The 27633-nt window shown below is 37.6% G+C and overlaps 1 protein-coding gene across 2 annotated transcripts in view; it reads left to right on the plus strand.

The window, feature by feature from the left end:
• The window catches only part of UNC13B (unc-13 homolog B), a 216937-nt gene that overhangs the window by 33094 nt on the left and 156210 nt on the right, over positions 1-27633 (plus strand). Inside the window, exons 2-4 of one of the 2 annotated variants that reach the window (XM_040631566.1) lie at positions 18547-18576; positions 23037-23136; positions 27242-27359. In XM_040631566.1, coding sequence (XP_040487500.1) covers positions 18547-18576; positions 23037-23136; positions 27242-27359 — 248 coding nt within the window. Of the gene's footprint in view, positions 1-18546; positions 18577-23036; positions 23137-26864; positions 27360-27633 lie in introns of those variants that run through there. The other variant, XM_040631565.1, reaches the window with a different exon arrangement.

Here is a 27633-nt window from a genome sequence, read left to right on the forward strand (position 1 = left end):
GTGTTATAAGTTCCAAAAAAGAAATTGTTTCAGGAACTTCTTACCAAGTTTACACTCAACGAATTTTAGAGAAATAATATGATGGAAAAAAAAAAAGAATCCTGTCCTTAAGGAGATTTTGCTCATTATTGGAGTTAAGATTTTGATATAAATAACAGCTAAGCAGGGGGAGAAATAGAAAGCAAGAGGTACATAAAAACTGCTGTGGGAATTTAGAACAAGGAGACAGTATTTTTGACTAATAGTATTTGGGGGAAAAATTGGGAAGTTTAGTAGGAGAGATAATATTCGTGTTTGGTGTTGAAAAAAGGAATATTTTGAACATGTGGAAATGAAATATTGTGAATGTCCTTATTAAGGACAGGAGTCATAATAATATGTAATCTTCTTGGCTATTATTTATTTTTTTTTTAAAGATTTTATTTATTTATGTGACAGAGAGACAGCCAGCGAGAGAGGGAACACAGCAGGGGGAGTGGGAGAGGAAGAAGCAGGCTCGTAGCGGAGGAGCCTGATGTGGGACTCGATCCCGGAAGGCCAGAATCACGCCCTGAGCCGAAGGCAGACACTTTAACGACTGCGCTACCCAGGAGCCCCTTGGCTATTATTTTTTAAAAAGATTTATTTTAGAGTGAGAGAGAACACGCATGCAGGGGGGAGGAGCAGAAGAAGAGGGAGAAGGAGAGAATCCCAAGCAGACTCCCCGCTGAGCACATAGCCCAGTGTGGGGGCTTGATTTCACAACCCTGAGATCTCGACCGGAGCCTCCATCAAGAGTCAGATGCTCAACCAACTGAGCCACTCAGGCGCCCCCTTCTTGGCCATTTTTGATAACAATATGAGTAGTCATCATAATAGCTGCATTTATTGACTGCCTATTCTATGCCAGAATCTGTTCTAAGTGCTTGACATTTATTAACTCAAATTTCACATACCTGTTATCTTTATTTTAAAGGAAATGAGACATGAGGCTCAGACAAGATTAAGTAATTAACTTACTGAAGATCACACAGTAATAAATGGAAGTAGCTTGGGTTCCAACCTCTGTAGTCAGATTCTAGGACCAACTACAACTGACTGTTAAGCTAGATGTTCTCTCGTTCTCTCTCTCTCTCTTTCTCTCTCTCTCTTTTTAAAGATTTTATTTATTAGAGAGCAGGGCAGGAGCAGAGGGAGAGGGACAGCCGACTCTGCGCTGAGTGCACAGCCCGATGCAGGGCTCGATCTCAGGACCCTGAGGTAATGACCTGAGCTGAAACCAAGAGTCAGACACTCAACCGACTGAGCACCCCAGGTGCCCCTAGATATTTTTTCTTTATAATCTTTTTTCCTGCCTTTTTCTTTCTTGCTAGGTGTTGTTTATTTTTCTTTTACATTTTTATCAAAGTTATATGTGCATATTATTTTTTTAAATAAAGATTTTATTTATTTACTTGACAGAGACGGCCAACAAGAGAGGGAACACAAGCAGGGGGAGTGGGAGAGAAAGAAGCAGGCTCCCAGCAGAGGAGCCTGATGCGGGGCTCGATCCCCGGACTCTGGGATCACGCCCTGAGCCGAAGGCAGACGCTTAACGACTGCGCCACCCAGGCGCCCCTATATGTGCATATAATTTAAACAGCCAGTCAGTAAACATTGTAAATATATATCAGTCCCTCCCTCCTGCCCCTTCCCATTAGAAGTTTAAGTTTAGTCCTTGCTACTGCAAGCAAGGTATTGGAGGAGAAGCTGTGTATTTGCTCCACTCTCCCCTTGAGATCATTACTGCTTGCTTTCCTTATGCTGTACTTTACCTTGGGGTGTAGGGTGGCTGGCATTCAGTGCATCTCCAGTTCTATAAGGAGATGCCAGCCGTGAGTTGTAGCAGTTGCTCAGCGACCCCAGTCTTTGGCTTTCCTGTCAAGAACTTCATCACCTTTTTCTTCTTAGCTTCATCTCTGTCCAAGTTCTCACTGCCTAGGTACAGGCTGCTGTCCTCTCTAACTTGGGATTCTGCAACAGCCTTCTTACTGGTCAACTTGCCTTCCTCCAGTTTATTCTCTACACTGCAGCCAGAATAAAATTTCCGAAATGTAAATCTGATCAGGGCATTACTCTGCTTAAAATCCCTCAGATTCCTAGCCTCATTTACAAGGCCCTTCCTGGCTGTCCCTGGCCTTCTCCTCAACTTTTGCCATTTTCTGCCCTCACTCTTTAAGTTCTGATTATAATCAAACTACTAGTGATTCCTCAAATGTGCTTCCCTCCCCCGCCCGCCTATGATGATACATGTAGAAGTAAAGGTATGAAGATAACTGTCAAATGTGCAGCCTAACTTCATGAAAACCAGCAAAGCCACACAACTAGGTTTCCTAGGAAGAACAGGAATCAGTCCCTCTGAGTAGAGAGAACTTACAGTTTGGGAACTAAAAGGTTGTTCAGGAATGAATGCAATTCTAATAAATAGGCTATCTTGTTACCCCTTTAGCCTCAGGAATTTGTCAATATGGAGCAGAGACATAGTATTTTGTTCTTCTCCTTGATTCCCCCCCCCCCCCCAATTCGGCCTTACTCCCAACTCTGGGACTTGTGTCTGTGAGTTATATTTCTTTCCCCTAAGTAAGTTGCTGATTGATTTGGTCAGTCGCTGTACCTTATGAATGTTTACTTTTGGCACAGTTTTTTCTTGAGGACATTTATTGAGCTGCTGTGTAGCCTACTGATTGACTGCCTTTGGGCCTGAGAATCACCCTTGATATAATCGAAAGAGGACAGGATGATGGGGTTACGTTGTGGGCACAAGTACTTAAAAATGTGAAGAATTGCACTGGGCTGCTTTCCTTAGCTCAGGGCTAATGATAAGTTATTTATTTCAATGAGGCACCTAGAGCATAATGGACTCCTTTTTCATATGTGAATAGTAACTGTCTGGGTGTAAAGTTTCTGGCTTGTAATATTTTGTCATTAGAAGCTGTAGATAGATGGTGCTTTTTTTCTTTTTTAAGATTTTATTTTTAAGATTGGTCGGTGGAGCATGCGACTCTTGATCTCAGGGTTGTAGGTTTGAGCCTCGGGGTTGGGTGTAGATATTACTTAAAAAAAAAATTAAAAAAAAGCTTTTCTCATGTTTACCTCAATATGCTTATCTCGCTGAGCTTCCTTTTTATTTTTATCTGCCCCTTATCAAGCTTCCTTAGTATTTTAGTCTTTTGTTTTACCTTTTCTCTTTTGCCTCTGTGACTCCATTAAAAAAAAAATTTAAAACCTGTGAAATACCACCTAAAATCTTTTTTTTGCAATCCATAATTTCAAAAGTATTTCTTTACCTTTGAATGTTATGTTCTTACATTGTTTTAGAATCATTTCATGGTCTTTTTTTTTTTTTTTTAATGGTCTTCTTAGAAAGAGTTTAAATGGGGGCATCTGGGTGGCTCAGTTGGTTAAGTGTCCGACTCTTGATATCGGCTCAGGTCATGGTCTCACGGGTCATGAGATGGAGCCTCTCAATGGGCTCTGTGCTGGGCTTGGAGCTTGCTTAAAATTCTGTCTCTCCCTTTCTCTCTACCTCTCCCTCTCTAAAAACAAGCAAAACCAGTTTAAGTGTTTTTTTTTCTTTCCAAGAATAATGAGATTTTCATTCATATGTGGCTTTCCCGTCATCCTCCTATCCCCCAAAAAACAGTGTGAGTGACCATTTCTTAGATGACGTCACTTCCATTTCCTCTCAGATTTTAACATCAGATCCTCATTGCCAGTTAAGTGATGCAGCAACCTCAAGGGAATGAGGAGGGTGCCTTGGCTGCAAGGTACTCTTTTAGGGGAAGCTTATCTTTGTGTAGGATTTTGTTTTTGGGAAAGTTGCTATGTCAGGTTCACCTCTGATGTGACCACCCTGCTGCCTTTATGGGTCTGCTTAGCTACACTAGAAAATGGTTTGCCACTTGTGCAACTAACTCTCATGTCCCAGGCTTTCCAGTACAATTACTCTCAAATTCTGCCAGGTTGATCTCCAGGTGCTTACCTCACCGAGAGAGGGTCCCTCCTATTGCTTTAATAAGAATGTTCCTCTAACCCCAAGACCCTCTTTGGGCTCCTGTCCACAACTCTTCTCAAATCCTGCGAGTTTGCTACTTCCATGTTCGTGATATGTGTCAGGAATTCCAAAAGCTTTAGACATTTTGTACCCTTCCCTAATTTCAAGCTTTCCCCTGTTTTGTGTGTCTGCTTATTTCAGTAAGAATTTATCAGGTGATTTATCAGGGCCGAGCAGGAGTCATACTTGCATTCTCAGTCTGTGGTCCCAAGAAGTCCTACAAAGTATCTTCTATAAAGAAACTTCTTCTTCTTCTTTTTTTTTTAAGATTTTATTTATTTATTTGACAGAGAGGAAGAGAGCATGGGTGCACATGCGCACAAGCTGGGGGAGCGGCAGGCAGAGGGAGAAGAGGGCTTCCCGATGAGCAGGGAGCCCAATGCAGGACTTGATCCTAGGACCCTGGGATCATGACCTGAGCTGAAGGCAGATGCTTAACCAACTGAGCCACCCAGGTGCCCCAGAAATTTCATTTTTTAACGAAGGGAGATCATCTTTTATTTCAGGACCAAATCTTTATTTTTCTTTCTTTCTTTCTTTCTTTCTTTCTTTCTTTCTTTCTTTCATTCATTCATTCATTCATTCATTCATTCAAAGATTTTATTTATTTGTCAGAGAGAGCAAGCACAAGCAGGAAGGAGCGGCAGGCAGAGGGAGAAGCAGGCTCCCTGCGATGCAGAGCTCCATCCCAGGACCCTGGGATCATGACCTGAGCTGAAGGCAGATGCTTAACCAACTGAGCCACCCAGGTGTCCCTTAAGGACCAAATTTCATTTTCCCTCATAAAAATGAATAGCTTAAGACAGTGTAAAAAAAATAATTTGTAAACGTGTGGTATATGGGAGAAAGATTTAATACATATCATGGTACTTAAAACATGATTATTTTAGGCAACCATTAAAAATGATAGTTGTAAAGACTAAATAAGAAAAAATATTTGCTCTCACTTTGAGAGGAAAATGATTTTTCACTGTATGGTTTTCTTTTTAGAGTATTCAACTTTGCTAGTTACTCATAAAGGAGGGGAAAGGAAAAAGGACATCTTGTTAGCCAGTCATAACAGCTGAGTCTGGGGTGCCTGGGTGGCTCAGTCGTTGGGCGTCCTCAGGGCTTGATCCCAGGGACCTGGGATCGAGCCCCGCATCGGGCTACCCGCTTAGCGGGAGGCCTGCTTCTTCCTCTCCCACTCCCCCTGCTTGTGTTCCCGCTCTCGCTGGCTGTCTCTAGAGCTCTCTGTCAAATAAATAAATAAAATCTTAAAAAAAAAAAAATAACAGCTGAGTCAGCTCCTGTGATCAGTTGACTGACAGAGGTCACAGTAGTGCAATTTTATGTCCAAATATTTGACAAATGTAAAAGTATAATACAACAAAATATGCAAATTAATAATTGCAGGTATATATATATTATGTACTATGCCAGATTGAAAACAGCAGTGGGATTTATGATTCTTTTAAAATGTTAACTTTTAATAAAAAGGAAATGGTGGTTATTTGAGAGTTGACACACTTCTTTAATGTTAGACTCTAAAGCAGGAGGGTTACAAATAGGGAGCTCTAGTGCTGCAAGGCTTTAGAAATTGTTTCTTGAGTAAAATAGGCTTGAACAAGGCAGGTTAGCCATTCCCTATGTCTGAGGAACCAGGTCACTGGATGCAGAGTCAGTGTGAATAGGATTATTTCCTGTAATCTCAAGGGTGCCAGTTGTAGATTTGATTCTTCAGCAAGGTCAGAGAAACTCAAGAGCTCAAGTTAACGGTTTGAGGGATAGGCACAGTATGTCTTATCTTATTTCTGCTTTTTATTTATAAGGAGCCTGGGGCTAAATGTTTTTCCTGTGGATTCTTTCTTTAGTTCTGACTAACAGGGTTTCTATGTTTGCTGAAGTATTAAAGAACCTAAGTGTTCAGTTGTGACTTTTTCTTTTTTTTTTTTTTTAAGATTTTATTTATTTATTCGACAGAGAGAGAGACAGCCAGCGAGAGAGGGAACACAAGCAGGGGGAGTGGGAGAGGAAGAAGCAGGCTCACAGCGGAAGAGCCTGACGTGGGGCTCGATCCCAGAACTCCGGGATCACGCCCTGAGCCGAAGGCAGACGCTTAACCGCTGTGCCACCCAGGCGCCCCAAGTTGTGACTTTTTCTTAATACGTAATAGTGTGGAATTAGATGATAACAGGGGATTGGAGCCCTTCCAGTTTTGTCTGTGAGAATACTACTTTTAAAGTAGTTTCATAATTAGGTAGATAATCAGGTTTGTTTATCAGTCTGGGTTTGTTTTTTTTTTTTTAACAATTTGAGTAAATAATTGATAGTGTAAAGCCATATAATGTTTTATTTTAAATACATATTTAATGTTTTTCCAACTTTAAGCCTTTCAGACCTCCAAATTAATACCTGTTTGTTTTAATAAGTGAACAATAAGATATGTAAGGATTTAAAAACTTGATCACCTCACATCTATCCCTATCTCATTTCCTGAGGTAACAGCCCACATGTTGTGTATCTTTCTATATCTGTTTTCTTATTTATAATAAATAAACAAGCTTATATACGCATATATTAGTTTTTTTGTTTCCTTTTTTAAATAACAGCTTTTTTTGAGATAATTCACATACCGTACAATTCATCCACTTTAAATTCATAATTCACTGGTTTTTAGTATATTCAGAGTTGTGCAACCATCAGTGCAATCAGTTCTAGAATATGATCACCCCAAAAGAGACCCTTACCCATTAGCAGTTACTCTGCTTTTTCCCCCAACCTCTCTAGCCTTAGGCAACTGCTTATCTGCTTTTTCTCTTCATAGAATTACTTTTCTGGACATTTTATATAATTGGAATTATACAATATAATTGTCTTTTGTGGCTGGTTTCTTTCACTTAGATTAATGTTTTTGAAGTTTATTCAAGTTTTAGCTTTCATCAGTACTTTTATCCCTTTTACGGCTGAATAAGATTCCATTGTTTGGATATACCACATTCTGTTATCCATTCATCTGTTAATAAATATTTGGATTATTTCTGCTTTCGAGTTTTTATGAGTAATGCTGCTAAGAACATTCATGTACAGTTTTTATGTATTTCATTCTTTTAATATTCTGTATGGCTATATCACATTTTATTCATTTATTAGTTCATGGACATTTGGGTTGGATACTATGAATATTGCTTGATATGATGAATAATACTGCTATAAACATTTGTATACATGTTTCAGTGTGGGCATATGTTTTCATTTTTCCTGAATATATACCTGAGAGTGGAATCGTTTGTAGGAGCCAAATGGTAGCTTTGTGAACTGTGAAATGTTTTTTAAAGTGTCTGTACCATTGTACATTTCCAACAGTGAATGTGGAATCCAATTTCTCCACATCCAAGCTAACATTTATTAGGGTATTTTTTTATTTTACCCATTCCAGTGGGTGTGAAATCGTATCTCATTTGTGAATACTAATTTTGATTTACATTTTTGTTTTGTTTTCTTATACATTTCCCTAATAACTAATGATGTTGAACATCTTTCATATGTTTATTGGTCATTTATATATCTTCTTTGGAAAAGTATTCAAATTCTTTGCACATTTTTAAATCAGGTTATTTTTATTAAGTTGTAGGAGTTCTTCGTATATTCTAGATAAAAACCCTTGTATATGCTTTGCAAGTATTTTCTCCCAGTCTCTGGTTTTATTTTCACTTTCTTAATAGTGTCCTTTGACATGAAAAGTTAAGTGTGAAGTTCAATTTATTTTTCTTTTGTTGCTTGTGTTTTTGGTGTTTTATATAAGAAACCATCACCTAATTTAAAGTCACAAAGATTTATGTCTGTGTTTTCTAAGAGTTTTCGTAGTTTGAGCTCTTACATTTAGGTCTTTGATCTATTTTGAGTTAATTTTTATATATGGTGTGAGGTTTTTGGTTTGCTTTTACAAAACAATTACATGAAGTGTATTATATATTTTTACTTGATAATACATCCTGGATATCTCTTCTGGTCATTTATAACTTTATGTATTTTTAACAGTCTATGAATAAAAGAAGGTGTTACTTTTCTAATTTGTAAATTTCCCGTTCTGGAGCGCTGATACCTGTGAGTCTACCTGCAGTCACCTTTGCCTGCTGAGTATTGATCCAGACTCTGTTAAAAACCAAATTGAGACCACTTGCTTTCAGGCTGTACTTTGATTTCCATTTTAATGTATCCATCCGTTTTGAGATCAACTAAAACATTGGTATTTATATAGTTAAATGCTACTGGGGAGGCACAATCTAAGACATATTTGCCCTTTCGTATAAACCATTCATACTTGTTAGACTATCACTCTGATTATTTCAAGGGAATATTTTTGTTGCTTTGTGTTAGATAATCAACAAGTGCCAACACGGAGATGATACAGGTATTAGAATCATCTGACAAGGATTTTAAAACTGCCATCATAAAAATGCTTCAGTCATCAATTACAAATGCACTTGAAATAAATGAATAGCTGAAAATCTCAGGAAAGAAATGGAAGATCTAAAGAAGAACCAAGTGGAATTTTTAGAACTAAAAAATACAATAACCAAAAAAACCCCCTCAATGGATGAGCCCAATGGCAGAATGAAGAGAGCAAAGATTCAGTGAACTTGAAGATAGGGTAATAGAAATTGTGCTGTTTGAGTAAGAGAGAGAAAATAGACTGAAAAAGAAAATGAAGAGAACCTCAGAGACCTGTGGGATTACTGGAAAAGATCTGATATTCATGTCATCAGAATTTCAGGAGAGGAAAAAGAGGTTGGGGATGAAAAAGTATTCAAAGAAATAATGGCTGATAGCTTTTCAAATTTGGCAAAAAGCATAAATTTACAGATTTAAGAAGCTGAACAAACTTTAAACATGCTAGAAGAAATCCACACCAAGACACATCATAATTAAACTGGTAAATTAAAGACAAAAATATTGAAAGCAGCAGAAGAGAAATTTATAGAGACAGTAAAAACAATTTAAATGACAGTGGATTTCTCATCAGAAACCACGGAGACCGGAAGGAAGTGGCACAACACTTTTCAAATGCAAAAAGAAAAAGCTCAAAATTCCATATCCAGTTAAAATATCTTTGAAGAATGAAGATGTTCTTAGATGAAGAAAGTTATTCCAACAGTTAGGAAATGATAAAAGAAGAAATCTTGGGGTGCCTGGGTGGCTCAGTCGTTAAGTGTCTGCCTTCGGCTCAAGTCATGATTCCAGCGTTCTGGGATCGAGCCCCGCATCGGGCTCCCTGCTCGGCGGGAAGCCTACTTTGTCCACTCCCACTCCCCCTGCTTGTGTTCCTTCTCTCGCTGCCTCTCTCTCTGTCAAACAAATACATAAAAAAAACCTTAAAAAAAAAAAAAAAGAACTCTTAGAACATCAGGAAGAAAGAACAATGGAAAGAGAAAAATATGGGTAAATAAAATAGGCTTCTTGAGTTTCTGAATTATGTTCAATAATTGAAATATTGTCCTATATGGTTCTCATTTTTGTAGTGGAATTATTTAAGATGATTATATTACAAGTGGAGGAATGGTAAGGTTACTTAAAGGTAATGTAGCAGCTTCTATACTTGAACTGGTAAAATGTTGACAACCTTAGACTATGATGTTATATATGTAAAATGTAATACTAAGAGATACCACTAAAAAAATCTGTACAAAGCGATACATTAAAATATACTACAAATAAATAAAAATGGAATTCCCCCCAAAATGTTTAAGTAACCCACAGGAAGGCAAGAAAAAGAAAACAGAAAAAAAGCCTGAGAACAAACAGAAAACAAAAAAAAAAATGACAGACTTAAGCCCTAACAGTTTAAGAATTACATTAATGTAAATGACCTAAGTATGTAAGAGTTTGGCAGAGTGGATATAAAAACATAACTATAGGGCACCTGGGTGGCTCAGTCAGTGAAGTGTCTGCCTTTGGCTCAGGTCATGTTCCCAGGTTCCTGGGATCGAGTCCCACATGGGGTTCCCTGCTCAGCGGGGAGCCTGCTTCTCCCTCTTCCTCTGCCTGCTGCTCCCCCTGCTCTGCGTGCTCTCTCTCTTTCTCTCTGTCAGGTAAAAACAAACAAACAAACAAACAAACAAAAAAAACCCCATAACTATATATTAATATATAGAACAACTTGGATAGACCTCAGGGTCATTATCCTGAGTGGAAAAAGGCAATCTCAAAAGACCACTTTCTATATGAATCTATTTATGTAGTGTTCTTGAAATGACAAAATTATGCAGATGGGGAATAGATAAGTGGTTTCCGGGGGTTAGAGATGAAGGGAGGGGGGTAAGCATGACTATAAAGTAGTATCATGAGGGAGATCTTGTGATGATGAATAGAATAATATTTATTTTTTTTTGTGATAGAATATTTCTATATCTTGATTGCAGTGGTAGTCGTGTAGATCTACATATGTGATAAATACCATAGAACAACATATATACACATTATGTTAATTTCCTGGTTCTGATATTGTACTATCATGATGTAAGATTATATAAGATTTCTGGAACAGTTAACTATTGGGGGAAACTGGGTGAAGGGTACATTGGACCCCTCTATTGTTACAACTCTGTAAATCTACAGTTATTTCAAAATAAAAGTTAATCCTGTAGTAAACATTGTACTCAATATTGAAACATTAAAAAATATTTATGTGTATATAGACACACACACACACACACACAAACATGTATGAAGGAATATCACTTAGCCATAAAAAGGTTGAGATCTTGCCATTTGCAACAACATGGATAGACCTAAAGAGTATTATGCTAAGTGAAATAAGTAAGAGAAAGACAAATACCATATGATTTTACTTGTACGAGGAATCTAAAAAATAAATTAACAGAATGCAGAAACAGACTCATAAATACAGAGAACAAGTTGAGGGTTGCTAGTTGTGGGGGGTGGGGTGGGGGGTTGGGCTAAATGGGTGAAGAGGAGTGGGTGGGAGATAGAGGCTTCCAGTTATGGAATGAATAAATTATAGGCATGAAAGATAAAGCATAGGGAATATAGTCAATGGTATTGTAATATCATTGTATGATGACAGATGGTAGCTACACTTGTGAACATATGGACTTGTTGAATCACTGTTGTACACCTGAAACTAAAGTAACTGTGCAAATTATACTTCAATAAAACATTTAAGTACAAGGAGTTAATATTTAAAAAATTCACTCTTGGACGCCTGGGTGGCTCAGTCAGTTAGGTGTCTGCCTTCAGCTCAGGTAGTGATCCCAAGGTCCTGGGATCGAATCCTGCATCAGGCTCCTTGCTCGGCGGGGATCCTGCTTCTCCCTCTGCGTGCTGCTCCCCCTGCTTGTGCTCTCTCTCTCTCTGACAAATAAATAAAATCTTTAAAAAAAATTCCTGCTTAAAATCAATTCAAGGATGCCAGCTTTTATTACTTACATTCAATAGTTTAGAAGTCCTAACCTATGCCATAAGATCAGAAAAAGAATGAAAAGATTTTAGGTTTGAAAAGAAAGAAGAAAAAATAGATGATGTGATTTTCTATAAAGGAAACTAGAGAATCTACGCCTAAAAGAAGAGTAACAGAATTATTGGATTTAAGATAGTTTTCAAAAGTTACCTGCATTTCTATGTAGTACAAATATCATTGTCAATAGTGAAAAAAAGTGCTGTAGTGAAATCTAGCAAAAGATGTATGGGACCAAATTAAATTAATTTCGTAGGAAATTAAAAACCAACACATTAAAGAAGGGTTAAATAAATAGACATGCTGTTTTCAAGTATAAGAAACCCAAAAATTTCTGTGCCACCCTTAAGCAGAAACCTAAATATTTTTAAAATGTAAAGTTTCCTCATTTGATTTATAGATGTTAAATGTAGTTCTGATCAGTCTTAACACTGATTTTGGGAACTTGCCATTTGATTCTAAAATTTATAGATGTTTGGTTATCTGAAAACCTGTTTATGTAATAGCGACATTAAAAAATTAATGGAGAAAAACCTTATGTCAAGAGATGCAAAAAAAAAAAAGTAAGCAAAACACTAAAGAACTAGGCAGATTTTAGCAACTATCAAGATTTTAAAAATAACATTATAGTTATATATAGAGAGACTTAAATATACATACATATTGTGACAAGTAAAGAGAAGGAAAAAATAGGACGTAGATCAAATTTAATATAGTATTCTAAGATTTAAAATAATGATAGCTGAAGCAATCTTTGTTACTCTCTAGGTATAAGTATCCAAATTCCAGAATAAATCGTTAAAACTAGGTCACGAAGACTTCTGAGGATTTTATTTTTCAAGTAACACCAGTGCAATTTGAATTTTCAAGTGAATTACTGTGCTGTTGCTTTTCCTAAAATATGATGCATGTCATGAAAACATTTTAATTTACAAAAATAGGAGTTAATTTAAAAATGGGAACTGAAATGAATGCTTTTTACATTTCAATATCCTTTCACATCAATTCTTTTATCTCCCCCTCCCTCCTTTTACCCAGAAACTGAATATACAAAAACCTTCATTTTCCAGAGCAAACATAATATTCACTTTCTATCTGAAAACCCCGAGGGCTAAGATACTACTTTTTTGTTGTTGTCTAAGGGCCCACAGATGAGCAATGTCAGAGCCAGGACTTGAATCGAGGTCTGCTTCCTTGTCCTGTGTTTTTCCCGAATAACTGCAATGATTTCCTAGCATTAGCAGCTGCTATTTTTGTTCTACTTCTGTAGGATTAATGTAATATTTCAGGAGTTATCATTGAAATGTTGGGAAACGCATTTTAGGTGCTGTACCTTCATGACAAATACTTAGAAAAGCATGTTCCTATGATTATGATTTTCTCAAGGGCTTATGTTTATTATTCCTAGGGCTGGAGTAGACCCTGAATTAGCAATGATTCCATCCAATTCCAAAGAGATACTTGCAAACGCCATGGAGTAAACACCATGTAATTAGCCCATTTTAATAGAGCAAATAAACATAAGACTAATCAATAACAGTAGACTTTTGCAAATATAAAATAGGAAAAATCTAATGAGAGTGGGAACATTGGTAACTTGAGCAAAAAGCAGTTTTATTAGCAGATCATCTTAAGCTGTGTGAATTTCCCCTTGATATGCACACTGTTTTATGGATAGATGTACATTTTTCTGGAGAGCATACCTGTAGCTTTTGTTAAATTATCAAAGGAGTCTAACTTTTAAAAGGTTAAGAATTTACAGTAATACACAACGGGAGAGAGGGGAGTTGGCACAGTTTCAGGGAGGAGTAAGTGATAATAAAAAAGGAAGAGAGGGACTATACCTAGGAAAAATGGAAAAGTGAACAAAATGTATCTACTTCATTTCTGGACTTTCTGGTATCCTTGTGCTGTCTTTTCAAAGAGTTAGAATTTTTTTTTTTTTTAGATTTATTCTTAAATAGGAAAAGCTCTGGATTTAAGATACTGTAATTCCTTTGTTTTAGCCCTGTGTCTAACTAGCCCCAAATACCTGTACCCAAACTCTTGGAGATTTTGTGGGGCTAATGGACTTTGCCTATCTTTTGAATGTTGGGAAACACTCAGATTTTAGGTGCTGTTACCTTCATGACAAACATGTAGAAAAACATGCTCCTCTGACTATGATTTTTTTCATGCCTTTTTAATGCTGTTTCTTTTCTTATGTCTCTTTTCTTATCTATATTTTACCCATTTCCTTAGTCCATTTCCTTAGTCCCACTTCTGTTTGATGAAGTCTTTGATATTATCCCACCCTCCTCATCGGTCCTTTCTTTGAGGCCCTTTCATCCAAACACTGCATTTTGGTTTCTAGATTCACAGTGAATTATAGGATTGGATCTTTCCTCTGTGTGCTTGCATTTTTTTTCCCCCCAACTTCCTTAGGATAGAGACTATGGGTTTTTTTTGTTCTTTCTCTTCCTTCTGCTGCTGCTGTGGCAGCTGGTGAAATGGAAAGAACTAGATATATAGTCAGAAGACATAAATCCTTTATCAAACTCTGTTACTTATTATCCATGTGATATTGCCAACAGATTCTTAATCTGACCCAGCCACAGAAACTCTCTGAGCTTGACTTTTGCTAATCTGTAAAGTGGAGATAAAGAGGAAAATTAGCATAAGCTCCCAACGCCTTTTTTTTTTTTTAAGATTTTATTTATTTATTTGACAGAGACCGTGAGAGGGAACACAAGCAGGGGGAGTGGGAGTGGGAGAAGCAGGCCTCCTGATGGGCAGGGAGCCCTATTTGATGCGGGGCTTGATCCCAGGACCCCGGGATCATGACCTGAGCTGAAGGCAGACACTTAATGACTGAGTCACTCAGACACCCCCAGCTGCCAACATCTATTAACAGGAATGGTCCACTGTGGTGCTCTAACACCCTGGAAACTTACTGTTGTCCTTTAGAACTCTACTGTTTTAGACATTCACACCCTTCTACTGGAATACCAACTTCTCTGCAACTTTCTCTAACCAACCTTGCATCTTTGTTTCACTCCCTCAAAATTAAAGTTAGGAGCCTGTGATTACTGCATCTAGGTCTGCTACCTTTGGCTTCTGCAGTGTGTTTTAGGTCCTGCCTTCTCTCTCAGGATTCCTTCAGAAGAGGAAGAGTGTCTTGATACTAAGGAGCCCAAAAGACAAATAGCTACCTCATCCATTTAATTCCGTTTTTAGACAGTTTTTTCCTTGCTTAACACCATTGTTTTAATTTGTAATTCCCTAATGACATATGATGTTGAACATCTTTTCGTGAAGTTACTTGCTATCTGTATATCTTCATGGGTAGTCTTTTAATGTCTTTTGCTCATTTTAAAATCAGGTAGTGTGTTTTCCTACTGATGGTTTTTAGGAGTTGTGTATTTTGGATAACAGTCCTATATGAGATGTGTTTTTTGCAAATACCTTTTCCCAGTCTGTGGCTTATCTTCTATCCTTTTGACGTGGCCTTTCATAGAGCAGTTTTTAATTTACTGAAGTCCAGCTTATCAGTACTTCTTTTGTGAATTGTGCCTTTGTGTTGTGTCTAAAAAGTCCTAATCATATCCAAGGTCATCTAAGTTTTCTTCTGTTATCTTCTAGGAATTTCATAATTTTGTGTTTTACATTTAGATCTATGATCTATTTTGAGTTAATTTTTGTGAAGGTCTGTCTCTAGATTTTTTTTTCCGCCATGTACATGTCCATTATAGCACCATTTGTTGAAAAGGCTGTTGTTGCTCCATTGTATTGCCTTTGCTCCTTTGTCGAATATTAGTTGACTAGGTGCCTGGTTGGCTCAGTTGGTGGATGGAGCATGTGTCTCTCAGGGTTCTAAGTTTGAGACCCACATTGGATGGTTACTTAAAAATAAAATCTTAAATTAGTTGACTATTATTTATGTGAGTCTATTTCTGGCTCTCTGTTCTGTTCCATTTGATCTATTTGTCTGTTCTTTTCACTAAAACCATACTGTCTTGATTACTATTAGTTTTATAGTAAGTCTCCAAAGTTGGGTAGTATTGGTCTTGAACTTCAGCATAGAGTTGGCTATTGTGGGTCTTTTGCTTTTCCATATAAACTATCCATGAGATAGCTTGCTGGGATTTTTTTTTTTTTTAAATAAAGTGTCTTCATTTATTTTGAAAGTAGCAAGCTAATGAATGAAGGCATAAGTGACATTTAAAAAACTTTTTAAGAAAGATTTTATTTATTAGTCTGAAAGAGGGAGAGAGTGAGCACAAGCAGGGGAGGGGCAGAGGCAGAGGGAGAAGTAGACTCCCCGCTGAACAGAGAGCCCGATGTGGGACTCAGTCCTAGGACCCTGGAATCTTTTTTTTTTTTTAAGATTTTATTTATTTATTTGGGAGAAAGAGCAAGAGAGAGAGCATGAGCTGGGGAGAGGCAGAAGGAGAAGGTGAGGCAGACTCCCTGCCGAGCAGGAAGCCTGATGTGGGGCTTGATCCAGGACCCTGGGATCATGACCTGAGCCGAAGGCAGATGCTTAACTGACTGAGCCACCCAGGTGTCCCGATAAGTGATATTTTAAAGGTTAGCAGACTATGATTGTCAAAATCTTGTTTAATTACATAGTTATAGTTCATCACATGATAATACAAATATAAGTGAATCATATAATATTATAGTGCTAACAATATTAAATAACTAATGGGTAAAAACCATCAGTTTAGGTGTTCAGAATCTCAATCATGCAAGGTTGTGGTGAAAAGTAGTATTTTTGAACTGCTTTTTTTTTTAAGTAATGAAGGAAATTTTAATATTAACTTGCTGGGAGTTTCATTAGGATTGTATTGAATCTCTAGGTCAAGTTGGAAAGAACTGACATCTTGACGATATTGAGTCTTCCTATCCATGAGCATGGATTATTCCTCTAATTCTTTCATTTCTTTCATCAGAGTTTTGTAGTTTTCCTCATCTAGGTCCTCATGTAGATCTTGTACTTAATTTTTTAGATTTATACCTAAGTATTTAATTCTTTTGTGCTAATGTAAGTGATAAGTATTAAAAAAAATTTTTTTTTTTTTTTTTTTTTTTAAGTAAAAGCTCTACACCCAATGTGGGGCTTGAACTCATGACCCCTAGATCAACAGTCACATTCTTTACCAACTAAGCCAGCCAGGTGCCCCCCTTTCTATAGTTTTAAATGTGGGTTCTTGATTTCTTAATATTGAGTTTTGAGATTTCTTCTTATAGTCCTTTATCAGTCTTATCATGCATGTTTTGCAAATATTTTCTCCTGAACTTGCCTTTTTTTTTTTTTTAATGTTTTATTCATTTACTTACTTAGAGAGAGATAGAGCTTGTGTGCAAGCCAGGGGAGGGGAAGGAGAGAGAGAATCCTAAGCACTTCCAAGCGGACTGCACGCTGAGTGTGGAGCCTGTGGAGCCGGATGCAGGGCTTGATCCCATGACCCCTAGATCATGACCCGAGCTGAAATCAAGAGTCAGAAATTTAACCTATTGAGCCACCCCGGTGCTCCAGACTTGCCTTTTTAGCAGTGTCTTGATGAATGCTTGTTTTAAATTCTAGTCTAGTCTATCCATTTTTTTCTTTTAAAGTAAATGATTTTGTACTCAATTTAAGAAATCTTTGCCTAGCCAAAGATCACTAAGATTTTCTGTTTTCTCCTAGATATTTTATAGTTTTAGCTCATACTTAGTTCTATTCATGATTCATTTCAAGTTTTGCATGTGGTGTGAAGTAAAGATAATATATTTATATTTTTCATATATATTTCAATTTTCAATTGATCTATGTCTATTTTTATGCCAGTGCTACACTATCTTGATTACTGTAGCTTTATAGTAAGTCTTAGATTAAATGAAACTATTAAAGAATAATTGGGAAGAGTGATTGATGTGAGACTACAAGGGACAGTCCAGTGGGAGACATACTTTGATTCAGTAAACTAGATTTTAGCATTAAGTGTTGCCTGAAAACAGAGAGGGTCTTGTAAAAACGTACTGGATGTGTTAGGGCTTGGATGTCAGCTAAGGTGAAGCTTTCAGTTGTAATGTATGACAAGGAGAGTGGCAGATCTGTACCCTCAAGTATTCTTTTCAGTCATTGTTTTGGGATTTCCTTTTATTCTCCCCCTAACCCTGCACACTTAGTCCTAATCTTCATTGATGGGAAAGTATTTGGTGTTTACTGGAATTTAGCAGTTCTCTTGCAACTTTGTTGTCTTCAACCTTTCCTAGAAGCTGGCATTGCTGCAGTCCTAGTGTGGGATTCTTTCTTTTGCAGTTCTTTTTTTTTTTTTTTTTTAAGATTTTATTTATTTAACAGAGAGAGAGACAGCCAGCGAGAGAGGGAACACAAGCAGGGGAGTGGGAGAGGAAAACGCAGGCTCCCAGCAGAGGAGCCTGATGTGGGGCTCGATCCCATAACGCCGGGATCACGCCCTGAGCCGAAGGCAGACGCTTAACGACTGAGCCACCCAGGCGCCCCTCTTTTGCAGTTCTGCACTGATGTTTTGTAAATAGCTCTTTGTGGTCATTTGGATAGGAGCTTCTCTTGTTACCTTGTTTATTCCCAGCAAGAAATTACTTCTCCTCCTTGTTTAAAATCTGTTGTCTAAATCTGGCCTGTTGAGCTCTTCTTTTGACATGAATGAAATGCAGGGAGTTTCAATGATGCGCTTTAAATGAGAAACATGTATAACTTAAACCTTAGATATGTGACATGAAACTGGTTGCCTGCCATAGGAGTAATTTAGTTTCCTCTACCTCATTGTCAAGAGGCTGTAAGAGATTTCTGCATTGAGGATGAGATTAGATTGGATGATTTGTAAGGTTGCTTCTAACTCTCTGCCTTCAAGCTTTGGTCAGAGGTCCCAACATCTTTTCTCTTAGACTTAGAGTTACAAATCTAGTTCTAACTCTAACCTTGGCATATAGTAGATGCTTAAGAAATGTTGGTTTAGCTAATGAATTTGCAAAAATTCTTCATGGTGTCATCTTTTTTTTTTTCTTGCAGTTAAAAGAGCAAAATTCCAGGGTTCACCAGGTAAGGCCAGCCTTTAATTATTATGTCTTTTCCCTTCATACTTGCTGTGATTTAAAATCAATCTTTAAAAAAAATCAATCTTTTAAACAGTCATTAATTTCATTTAATTCATTGACTAAATAAATTCACAAAATTTATTAAATTATTAAAAATCAATATGGGGAAATGTTGGTCAAGGGGTGCAAAATTTCAGTAATGCAAGATGAACAATTTCCGGAGAATTAATGTACAACATGTTCATAATTAGTACTGTATACTTGGAATTTGCTAAGAGGGTAGATCTTAAGCTGTCACTGTGCACATACACACACTTGAAAAGAAAATGGTAATTATGTGAGTTGTGATGAATATATTAATTAGCTTGATTATGGTGGTTATTTCACAATGTGTATCAAATCAAGTTGTAAACCTTAAATGCATACAACTTTAAATTGTCAGTTATACCTCAGTAAAGCTGGAAAAAAATCAATGGTGTTGTAAAACATTAAAGAAATCTATCTAGTGAAAACTTAAAGTCCCCTTACCTCTTGGCCAACTCAATTCTACTTCTCCCCAGTAACTATTTAGAGGTTTATATATACCTTCTCAGATTTCTTCTGTGTATATGCATGTATAAACAAATAGATTAACCTTGTTCAACCTGCTTTTATTCCAACAACACATCACTTTGAGTGTGTGTATACATATATCTGATTCTTCTTTCTCTTTTTATTTATTTATTTAAAGTTAACTTTAGGGGCTCCTGGGTGGCACAGTTGGTTAAGGGTCCGACTCTTGGTTTGGGCTCAGGTTGTGATCTCAGTGTCATGAGATTGAGCCCCATCCACATCAGGCTCCATGCTCAGTGCAGTCTGCTTGGGCTTCTCCCTGCTCTCCCTTTGCTCCTCCCCACTGTGCGTATGTGCGTGCTTTCTCTCTCTAAATAAATAAATACGTAAATCTTAAAAAAAAAAAAAGTTAACTTTGTGCTCAGTGTGAGGTTTGAACTCATGACCCCGAGATCAGGAGTTGCATGCTCTACCAACTGAGCCAGGCAGGCGCCCCTCTGTTTCTTTCTTTTTAAGTGTACAGAATTTTGTTTTAAATTTGTACCCTAGGTTCCTGATTGATGAATATTTAAGTTGTTTCCGTTTTCTACTATTATAAGCAATACATGTTTTTATGCATTTATTATTGTCTGCTTTTGCAAATATATCTATACAGTAGAATCCAGAAATAGAGAATTGCTGGAACAAAGGTATGCATTTTAAAAATATTTGATAGCTGCTGCCACATTGCACTTCTGAAAGTTTTGAGGAGATTATACTTAAGCTAAAAGTATATGAGTGTTTATCCAAATCCTTATCAATATTAGGTAGTATGAAACTTTTTAATCTTTGCCCATCAGAAGGTGAAAATAGTATTTACTTGTTTCAATACACATTTTCTTAATTGTGAATTTCAAGTTACAGAGACTTATTCTGGTTACTGCTGGGGAAAAGGGAAGGTACTGGGGATTAATGGGGAAAAAATGAATCTGATTGGGAACCCATGGGATGCTGAAAAAACCAAACCTTGGGTACAACAGGAACTAAAACAGTTACTGAGCCTATTGTTCTCTCCACTAGCTAGGTCTCTCTTCTTTCTGAGAATCGGTTTTGTTTTCTTTTCTCTTCTAGCTGGCTTTCTGTGCTTACCTGGTTTGTACACAGCCCATGATGGCTGCTCCAGTGGCATATATATGCTTCTCTGAGCTTCAGCACCAACCATCAGTTGTGTCACTATTTCTTTGTTTTCCCTATTTAAGATCTTTTGAGAGGGAATTGGATTGGCTTCTGTTTTTTTGGCCATTTCATGGATTGGCTGCTCTTGGTGGCATCTAAACCTGGTCTGGTCAGCTGTGGTTGGATGTGGGCCTTGGAATACAAAATCATGATAGGAAACATAGCTCAGTGGTCTATTACACTGCTACGGATATGGATGGGGATTCTCTCATGTGGGTAGGCTTGTATTTTCATATATCTTAGGTATAATTCTGGCAAACTTTCCATGTCTAAGTATAAAACTATCTAATTTTTTTAAATGATTTCATAGGACTTAATAGTAGTCCTAATAGTTAAAATGGCTATGATTTATTGAGTACTTGCTATATAAGGGCATTGCCTAAATACTTTCACAAATGTTTTATTATCACAACAAACTTAGAAGATTGTATTATTCTCACTTTTATTTAAATTTTTTTTGGGGGAGGAGGGACAGAGGGAGAGGGAGAGAGAATCTTAAGCAGGCTCTATGACCAGTGCAGAGCCCAACGCGGGGCTCAATAGTACAACTCTGAGATCATGACCTGAGACGCAATCAGAGTTGAGCCACCCAGGCACCCCTAAAAAATTTTTTTATATGAGTATAGTTGACATACAGTGTTCTAGTTTTAGGTGTACAACATAGTGATTCTACAAGTTTATACATTTTGCTGTGTTACCACAAGTGTAGCTACCATCTTTCACCATACAGTAGTATCACAATATCATTGACCATATTCCTTTTGCCTTTTATTCCTGTGACTTAATCATTCCATAACTGGAAGCCTCTATCTGCCACTCCCCATTTTACCCTTCCCCACCCCTCTGGCAACCAACAGTTTGTTCTCTGTATTTATAGGTCTGATTCTGCCTTTTTTTTTTTTTTTAAGATTTTATTTATTTATGGGGGGGGAGGGAGAGAGCAAGTGAGGGGAGGGGCAGAGGGAGAAGCAGACTCCCTGCTGAGCGGGGAGCCCAACAAAGGACTCGATCCCAGGACCCTGAGATCATGACCTGAGCCGAAGGCAGATGCTTAACTGACTGAGCCACCCAGGTGCCGCATGATTCTGCTTTTTGTAAAACTGCATAATTTTTAACAATGCTTAAGAGAAGATTTACCTTCTGCTAGAGGTGCATGTCGGGGCCTATTTTCTCACACCCCTAACATTAGGTAATCATTTTAAGCAATCTTTATCTATTTGATGAATCAAAATGATAGTCTTTTTTTTTCTTTTTTAAAGATTTTATTTATTTATTTGACAGAGATAGAGACAGCCAGCAAGGGAGGGAACACAAGCAGGGGGAGTGGGAGAGGAAGAAGCAGGCTCATAGTGGAGGAGCCTGATGTGGGGCTCAATCCCAGAACGCCGGGATCACGCCCTGAGCCGAAGGCAGACGCTTAACCGCTGTGCCACCCAGGCGCCCCGATAGTCTTTTTTTCATTTTATAATGTTAAGATTAATTTCTTACATAGAAAAGTGAATTCTCAGTTCAGTGCTTCTAATCATAGTTCATGTGAATGTAGTAGGGGGAATGAAAAACGTGCTGTGTTTAAGCAGTAGTACTCAATTTATATTCTCAGGTTACAGAATCTTCTTTTCCCAACTCTGTGATAATATTCCTTTTTTTTTTTTTTTTTTTTTTTTTAAGATTTATTTATTTGAGGGGTGCCTGGGTGGCTCAGTCAGTTAAGCCACCAACTCTTGGTTTTGACTGGGGTCATGATCTTGGGGTCCTGGGATCAAGCCCCGTGTTGGGCTCTGTGCTCAGCATGGAGTGTGTTCGAAATTCTCTCTCTCTCTCTGGCCCTCCTGCTTGTGCTCTCTTTCTCTCTCTCAAATCAATCAATCAATCTTAAAAAAAAAAAGATTTGAGAGAGAGAGTGACCACACAGAGGGGGAGGGGCAGAGAGAGAGAGGGAGAGAGAATCCCAAGCGGACTCCTGCTGAGTGGGGAGCCTGTGGGTGGAGAGGGGGGCTCAATTTGACCTGCTGAAATCAAGAGTAGGATGCTCAACAGACTGAGCCACCCAGGTGCCCCAATATTGCTTTTATGTAAGTTGTGGTTTAGGCCAGCCTGAATAGATCAAGCTCGGAATCCCTTTCCTTTATGAGGATTTTTTCTCAATTTTTGTCCCTGTCAACAGCTAGAGGTAACCCTTTCCTCTCCTGCAATCCTTTACCATTTTTTCTCTTTCTGTTATGGTACTCATTTCTTTATTTTGTTAATTCATGTATCTTATCTTTTCTACTAGATCAATTAGATTTGTTTTCTTCAAAGTGAAGATAGGCTATAAAATCAATTCAGTTGGTTATGATTAATGTTTTAATAGTTTAAATAAATTAGAACAGGAAATATCAATGTATCACATCCTGTATTTCATGAAGCTTTTGTTTTCATTTGTGTGTATGTGTGTCTATAGGGTCAAATATGTATTTCTAAAATTTGAAAAACTATTATAGCTTATGCTTTTGAGAATAGGATGTGTTTTATAATTTTTTTTACAGCTCTGTATGCGTAGAATGATGCCATATAGTACAATATATAGTTTTGTTTTTTCTTCAACATATGATACTTTACTTTGGGTTTCTCAGTTCAAAAGACTTTGTGAGATTGAGTAACAATCTGAGTACTAAGTATTGCATCTTCATTTTGCATTTTTTTGCATTTTTTTAAAAGATAAATTTAATACATATGTGACCCTGAAAGTGCAGAATGTGAAGAGCACAACTGTAGCAGTTCGTGGTGATCAGCCTTCTTGGGAACAAGATTTTATGTTGTAAGTACTTTGCAGCAGCAGCTGCCTACAATATTCTTTATGAAAACTACAGAGTTACAGAAACAAGTGAGGGGTAGGGAGGGGTGAAGTACATCTGCAGTTTTGTTCTCTCCTGGATTTGTAATTGATTCTACATTATGTGAAATATGAATGCAAGTAAACTCCCAGTTCATTTACGTGGTAAATATACTGCCTAGTCAGATTTTCCCAGTGGTCAGAATTAGTATATAGTACAATGTATTTAGCATGATATTAAATATAATTTAAATCTTGCTTCAATTCTCAGAAGGCTCCTTGAAGGAATGTGTTATGTGGGCTCGTGTGTGTGTGTGTGTGTGTGTGTGTGTGTGTGTAGAGAGAGTGTATGTGTGTGTGTATAAGCAGGTTACCTGCTATAGAAGATGAGGATTTCTGTGCTTAAAATCCTTTTGCTTTATGGAGTGAAATGTCCTACCTTCTTCTAATTCATAAAAATGAGTAACCATTAGAATTTCTTACATATGACATAAAACGTAGTATATTATTGTAAGCTCTGGCTTTAAAAATTTGACACTTTCTTTTTTTCCTCTAAAATTTCAGGCTTTTTTTTTTTCTGCTCTAGAAAAGGGGAGAAAATGTAGAATGTCATTTTGAAGGGCTATACAAATCATTGAGCTTCTCTGAGTGTCATTTACTTTACCTGTAAAGATCTATCTTTCTTACACGGTTATGCTTGTTTTCTGGAAAGTTAGGCAGGAGGGTCAAACAAGAAAATGTATTAAAATTGCTGTGAGTTTTGAAGTGGAAGTGAAATTGCTTTACAAGTTTTGTAGTGCATCTCAGAGGCGATAGGGATGATTATTTTCATGTAGATACATTTCAATCCTTCGGGCTTTTAATATATTGCTGCTTATAGTACCATTTAGGAAACTAGATTACAAATAGTTTAAAGATAAGATTATGAGTGGCTGGGCTAATAAGACAGTAGCAGAAGGGATAGAAAAGGATGGAAAGAAGGTGTTAAGGAGGTAGACTTGTCTTGCATGATTGGGTAGGTATCATGTTACTCATTAGGATAGGGGACAATATAAGATCAGTTATGGACAAGGTTATATTTGAGGTTCTTACAGGACTAGTAGGAAGAGGGGTACAGAAGATAGTTAGGAACTTGAATCTGGCACTCGGGAAAGAAGTCAGGGTTAGAGAACTATTTTGGTCAGTTGGAGCTGTAGGCGTAGATGAGGAAGCTTAGGGAGATGGTGAGTAAATTGAGAACAGGGCCTGGGGTAAAGCCTGGAAGGGCACCAGCATTTAAAGTGGGACAGAGTGGGCTAAAAAGGAATGAACAAACAGAAGGAAAAGCAGGAAGCTGAGAGAAAACTGGGGCTTCAGGGAGAAAGAGGGCCATTGTCGTCACGTTTCTCACTGGTTGCCTCTCTCTCAAGATTGTAAACCTCATCATTCCCTTTCTCAGTTACAGTGACATGAGAGTGAAACTATGTGTTTCTTTCTCTATACCTGTACTGGGCATAGTTGGCTATGAGTAGTTTATTCAGGTCTCTTCCCATGGTTATTTGGCATATAAAATCCAGCAATCCTACTTCCTCTGACTTCCAATTGGCAGTAATAATCACTTACTGTTATAACTGTTCCCGTTGTGTGAAACCTAGCGATCTTCTGTAGCCTCTTATCAGCATAATTAGCTTTATTCTTATGTGTTTATTTTCCAATTTCCCATAGCACTTCCTCTTTAAACCCTTCTGTGATAGGTGTGAATTTATTTTCATCTCCCACCTTGAGATGCTGTGTGAATTTTGCTCTCTCCTCTGTTATACATGGATTTTATTAGCTACATTTTCCTCTTTTCTGCTCTTACTCCTTATTCCTCCTACCCTGTTCTTTTGTTACTGGCAGCTCCATTGCTGGTCTCTTGTCTCCCTTTCTTCTTTTTCCTTCTTCCTAATGTATTATGTGGTGATATCTAATACTCATTTTTGTATTTTTCATTATTTATCTTTAGTATTTCTGTATCTTATTTCCAGGACTTGATTATTCATTTAAGGGTAAGCAGAGCATCTTTAGTTACTGTGAATTTGCCTAGCCCCAATCTTGTATATGTATATGCACATATACTATTGATTAATTAATAGAGAAAAAAAAAGTCTCCCCAGAGCTCTGGGGATGAGGCCTAACCAGAGCTCTCAGACTTCTTTTAAGTTGGGTCTGCTGAACACAGATGAGATAAGAAGCTTCTTGTAGGAGATATCCTCATTGAGTTTTATTCCCCTTTTCTATCCAAGTCAGGCTGTAAAGACCTCTGGCTATTTCTTTCATCTATTGGCTTGAAATATTGCTTAGGACTTGCTTTAGGAACATTATGTATGTATCCCCAAGCAATTTTTCTTTTCCAGATTCAAAAGATTTGGGGTTGTCAGATGTCTTTTCCAAGCCTAATTGATTAATTAGGCTAAAAGACACTGTGTGACAAAAGCTTAGTTTCCCCACACTGTGAACACCTTAACGTACTGGCTGGGTTTAGTTACCTATTTTGTGGCTTTGAACAGCTCTCAATATAGCCTAGAAAGTTTTAGAGATAGGAATTAGGTCCTATATTGTGTGTCTTGCTCAAAGTACCAAACCGTACATATTATATGTGCTGAGGAAACATTAAATGAACAAATGAACTCAGTACATTCTCTTTTCTAGTGTATTTATATAAAAGGGGTGAATTTTCTTTGCTTCACTTGTTTTCAGCACACTTGATGAGAAGTCTATGGCTGTAATACCACATCCTAAACTGTGAATCTGAGAACATGTATTTTTTTTTTAAAGATTATTTATTTATTTGAGAGAGAGCATAAGCAGGCAGAGGGACAGAGAGAGAGGGAGAGGCACTCCCCACTGAGCAAGGAGCCCGATGCAGGGCTTGATCCCAGGACCCTGGGATCATGACCTGGGCCGAAGGTAGACACTCAATTGACGGAGCCACCCAGGTGCCTGAGAACATGTATCTTAATAGAACAGAGAAGCCAAGCTTTCTCTAAAGTGTGAACTTGAAACTTCATGTGATGAATAGCTGTTGTCTCCCTGAGAATACCTTTCTGCTTTTTCTGCTAGAACTCGCCTTTTTTCCATCTTTCTTTCATTTCCTTTCAAATAACTCTGTATTTCAATAAATGCTTTCTAGAGGATGTTTTTAGCATAATATAAGTGTTTGCTTGTTCCACTTTAAGACTATAATTACATTTGAGTTGGCCCTTCCAAGCTGATAGTCTACCATGTGTGATGCTGTTTTTGCTTAGTGGTTATGTGGCTCTTTCTGGAGTGATTTCTTTTCAAAAATATTTTTACTAATTGTTACTACAGGAAAATCATTGTGTTCATCACTATCCTCTGACAAACTTGTGTTTCTAAGTGACAGTGTCTATTTTAACTGGGTTCTCCAGGGGCTGAGTAGAGTGAAGTGGCATACTCTAGTGTCCCTTTCCTGCCTCTGACCACAAGTTCCTATCAGACTTAGATCTTCTCAGGGGCCCTTTTACTTCTGCTTGGACTCCCTTTGATAAATCTTGTAAAGAAGCCTTGCCTTTTTCTAAGTTTCCTATATATAGTTTATAATTCTAAGTTGAGGACAGTGTTACTATTAATAATAAAACATATAAAACTGTTTAGTAAGGGTAGAGATTGTAGACTTGCAAGCCTGGAAGTAATGCCCTCATTACTTACCCCCATTTTTTTGTGAAAATGCATTAATCTAACCATGTTTTTAGTTCCAGAGGAGAGGGGATGGATGGACAAAGGCATTTTTATATGGATACTTACATCATTTTCTAGGAACCTAAAGAATGGTTGTAGCATTCTGGGACATTTTGATTTTCCCTGACAATAGGATCCTGGTGAGAAAATATTCAAGGTTTAGCCAAACAGGAGATGCAGATGTAAGAGATGTATATATCATATTATTTGGCTTTCTTTTTTTTTTTTTAATTTATTTTTTTAGTAATGTCTACACCCAGCATGGGGCTCAAACTCAAAACCCTGATATCAAGAGTCACATGTTCTTCCTACTGAGCCCGCCTGGCACCCCTTTCTGGCTTTCTTTAAAGGGTTTTCTTCTTTCCTTCAGTGAGATTAGTCGCCTGGACCTGGGTCTAAGTGTGGAGGTATGGAACAAAGGACTGATCTGGGACACCATGGTGGGGACCGTGTGGATTGCACTGAAGACTGTTCGTCAGTCGGATGAGGTCAGTCAATGCATTGCCCATTTGGAGGTACAGTTCTAGCCTGTGCTTGTCCCCATCCTAGCTCCTTTCAGCTAATATTCACCATGCATCTCAGATTGCTCTGTCCCCCTTTCTAATTAGTGAGCATGCAACCAGCCTATTCCTAACCTCACACAGAGGTTCAATGGATTTTGAGTCTTGTCTTCTCTCTGCATTAGGACTGAACTCAGAGGTGCCAGAACATCTCTTTAGCCATATCAGGTAGATAGCCCCTCTGAGTACTGTGTGTGTGGGA

Source organism: Ursus maritimus, unplaced genomic scaffold, assembly GCF_017311325.1.
Source record: "Ursus maritimus isolate PB19 unplaced genomic scaffold, ASM1731132v1 scaffold_17, whole genome shotgun sequence".
NCBI classification, from domain to species: domain Eukaryota; kingdom Metazoa; phylum Chordata; class Mammalia; order Carnivora; family Ursidae; genus Ursus; species Ursus maritimus.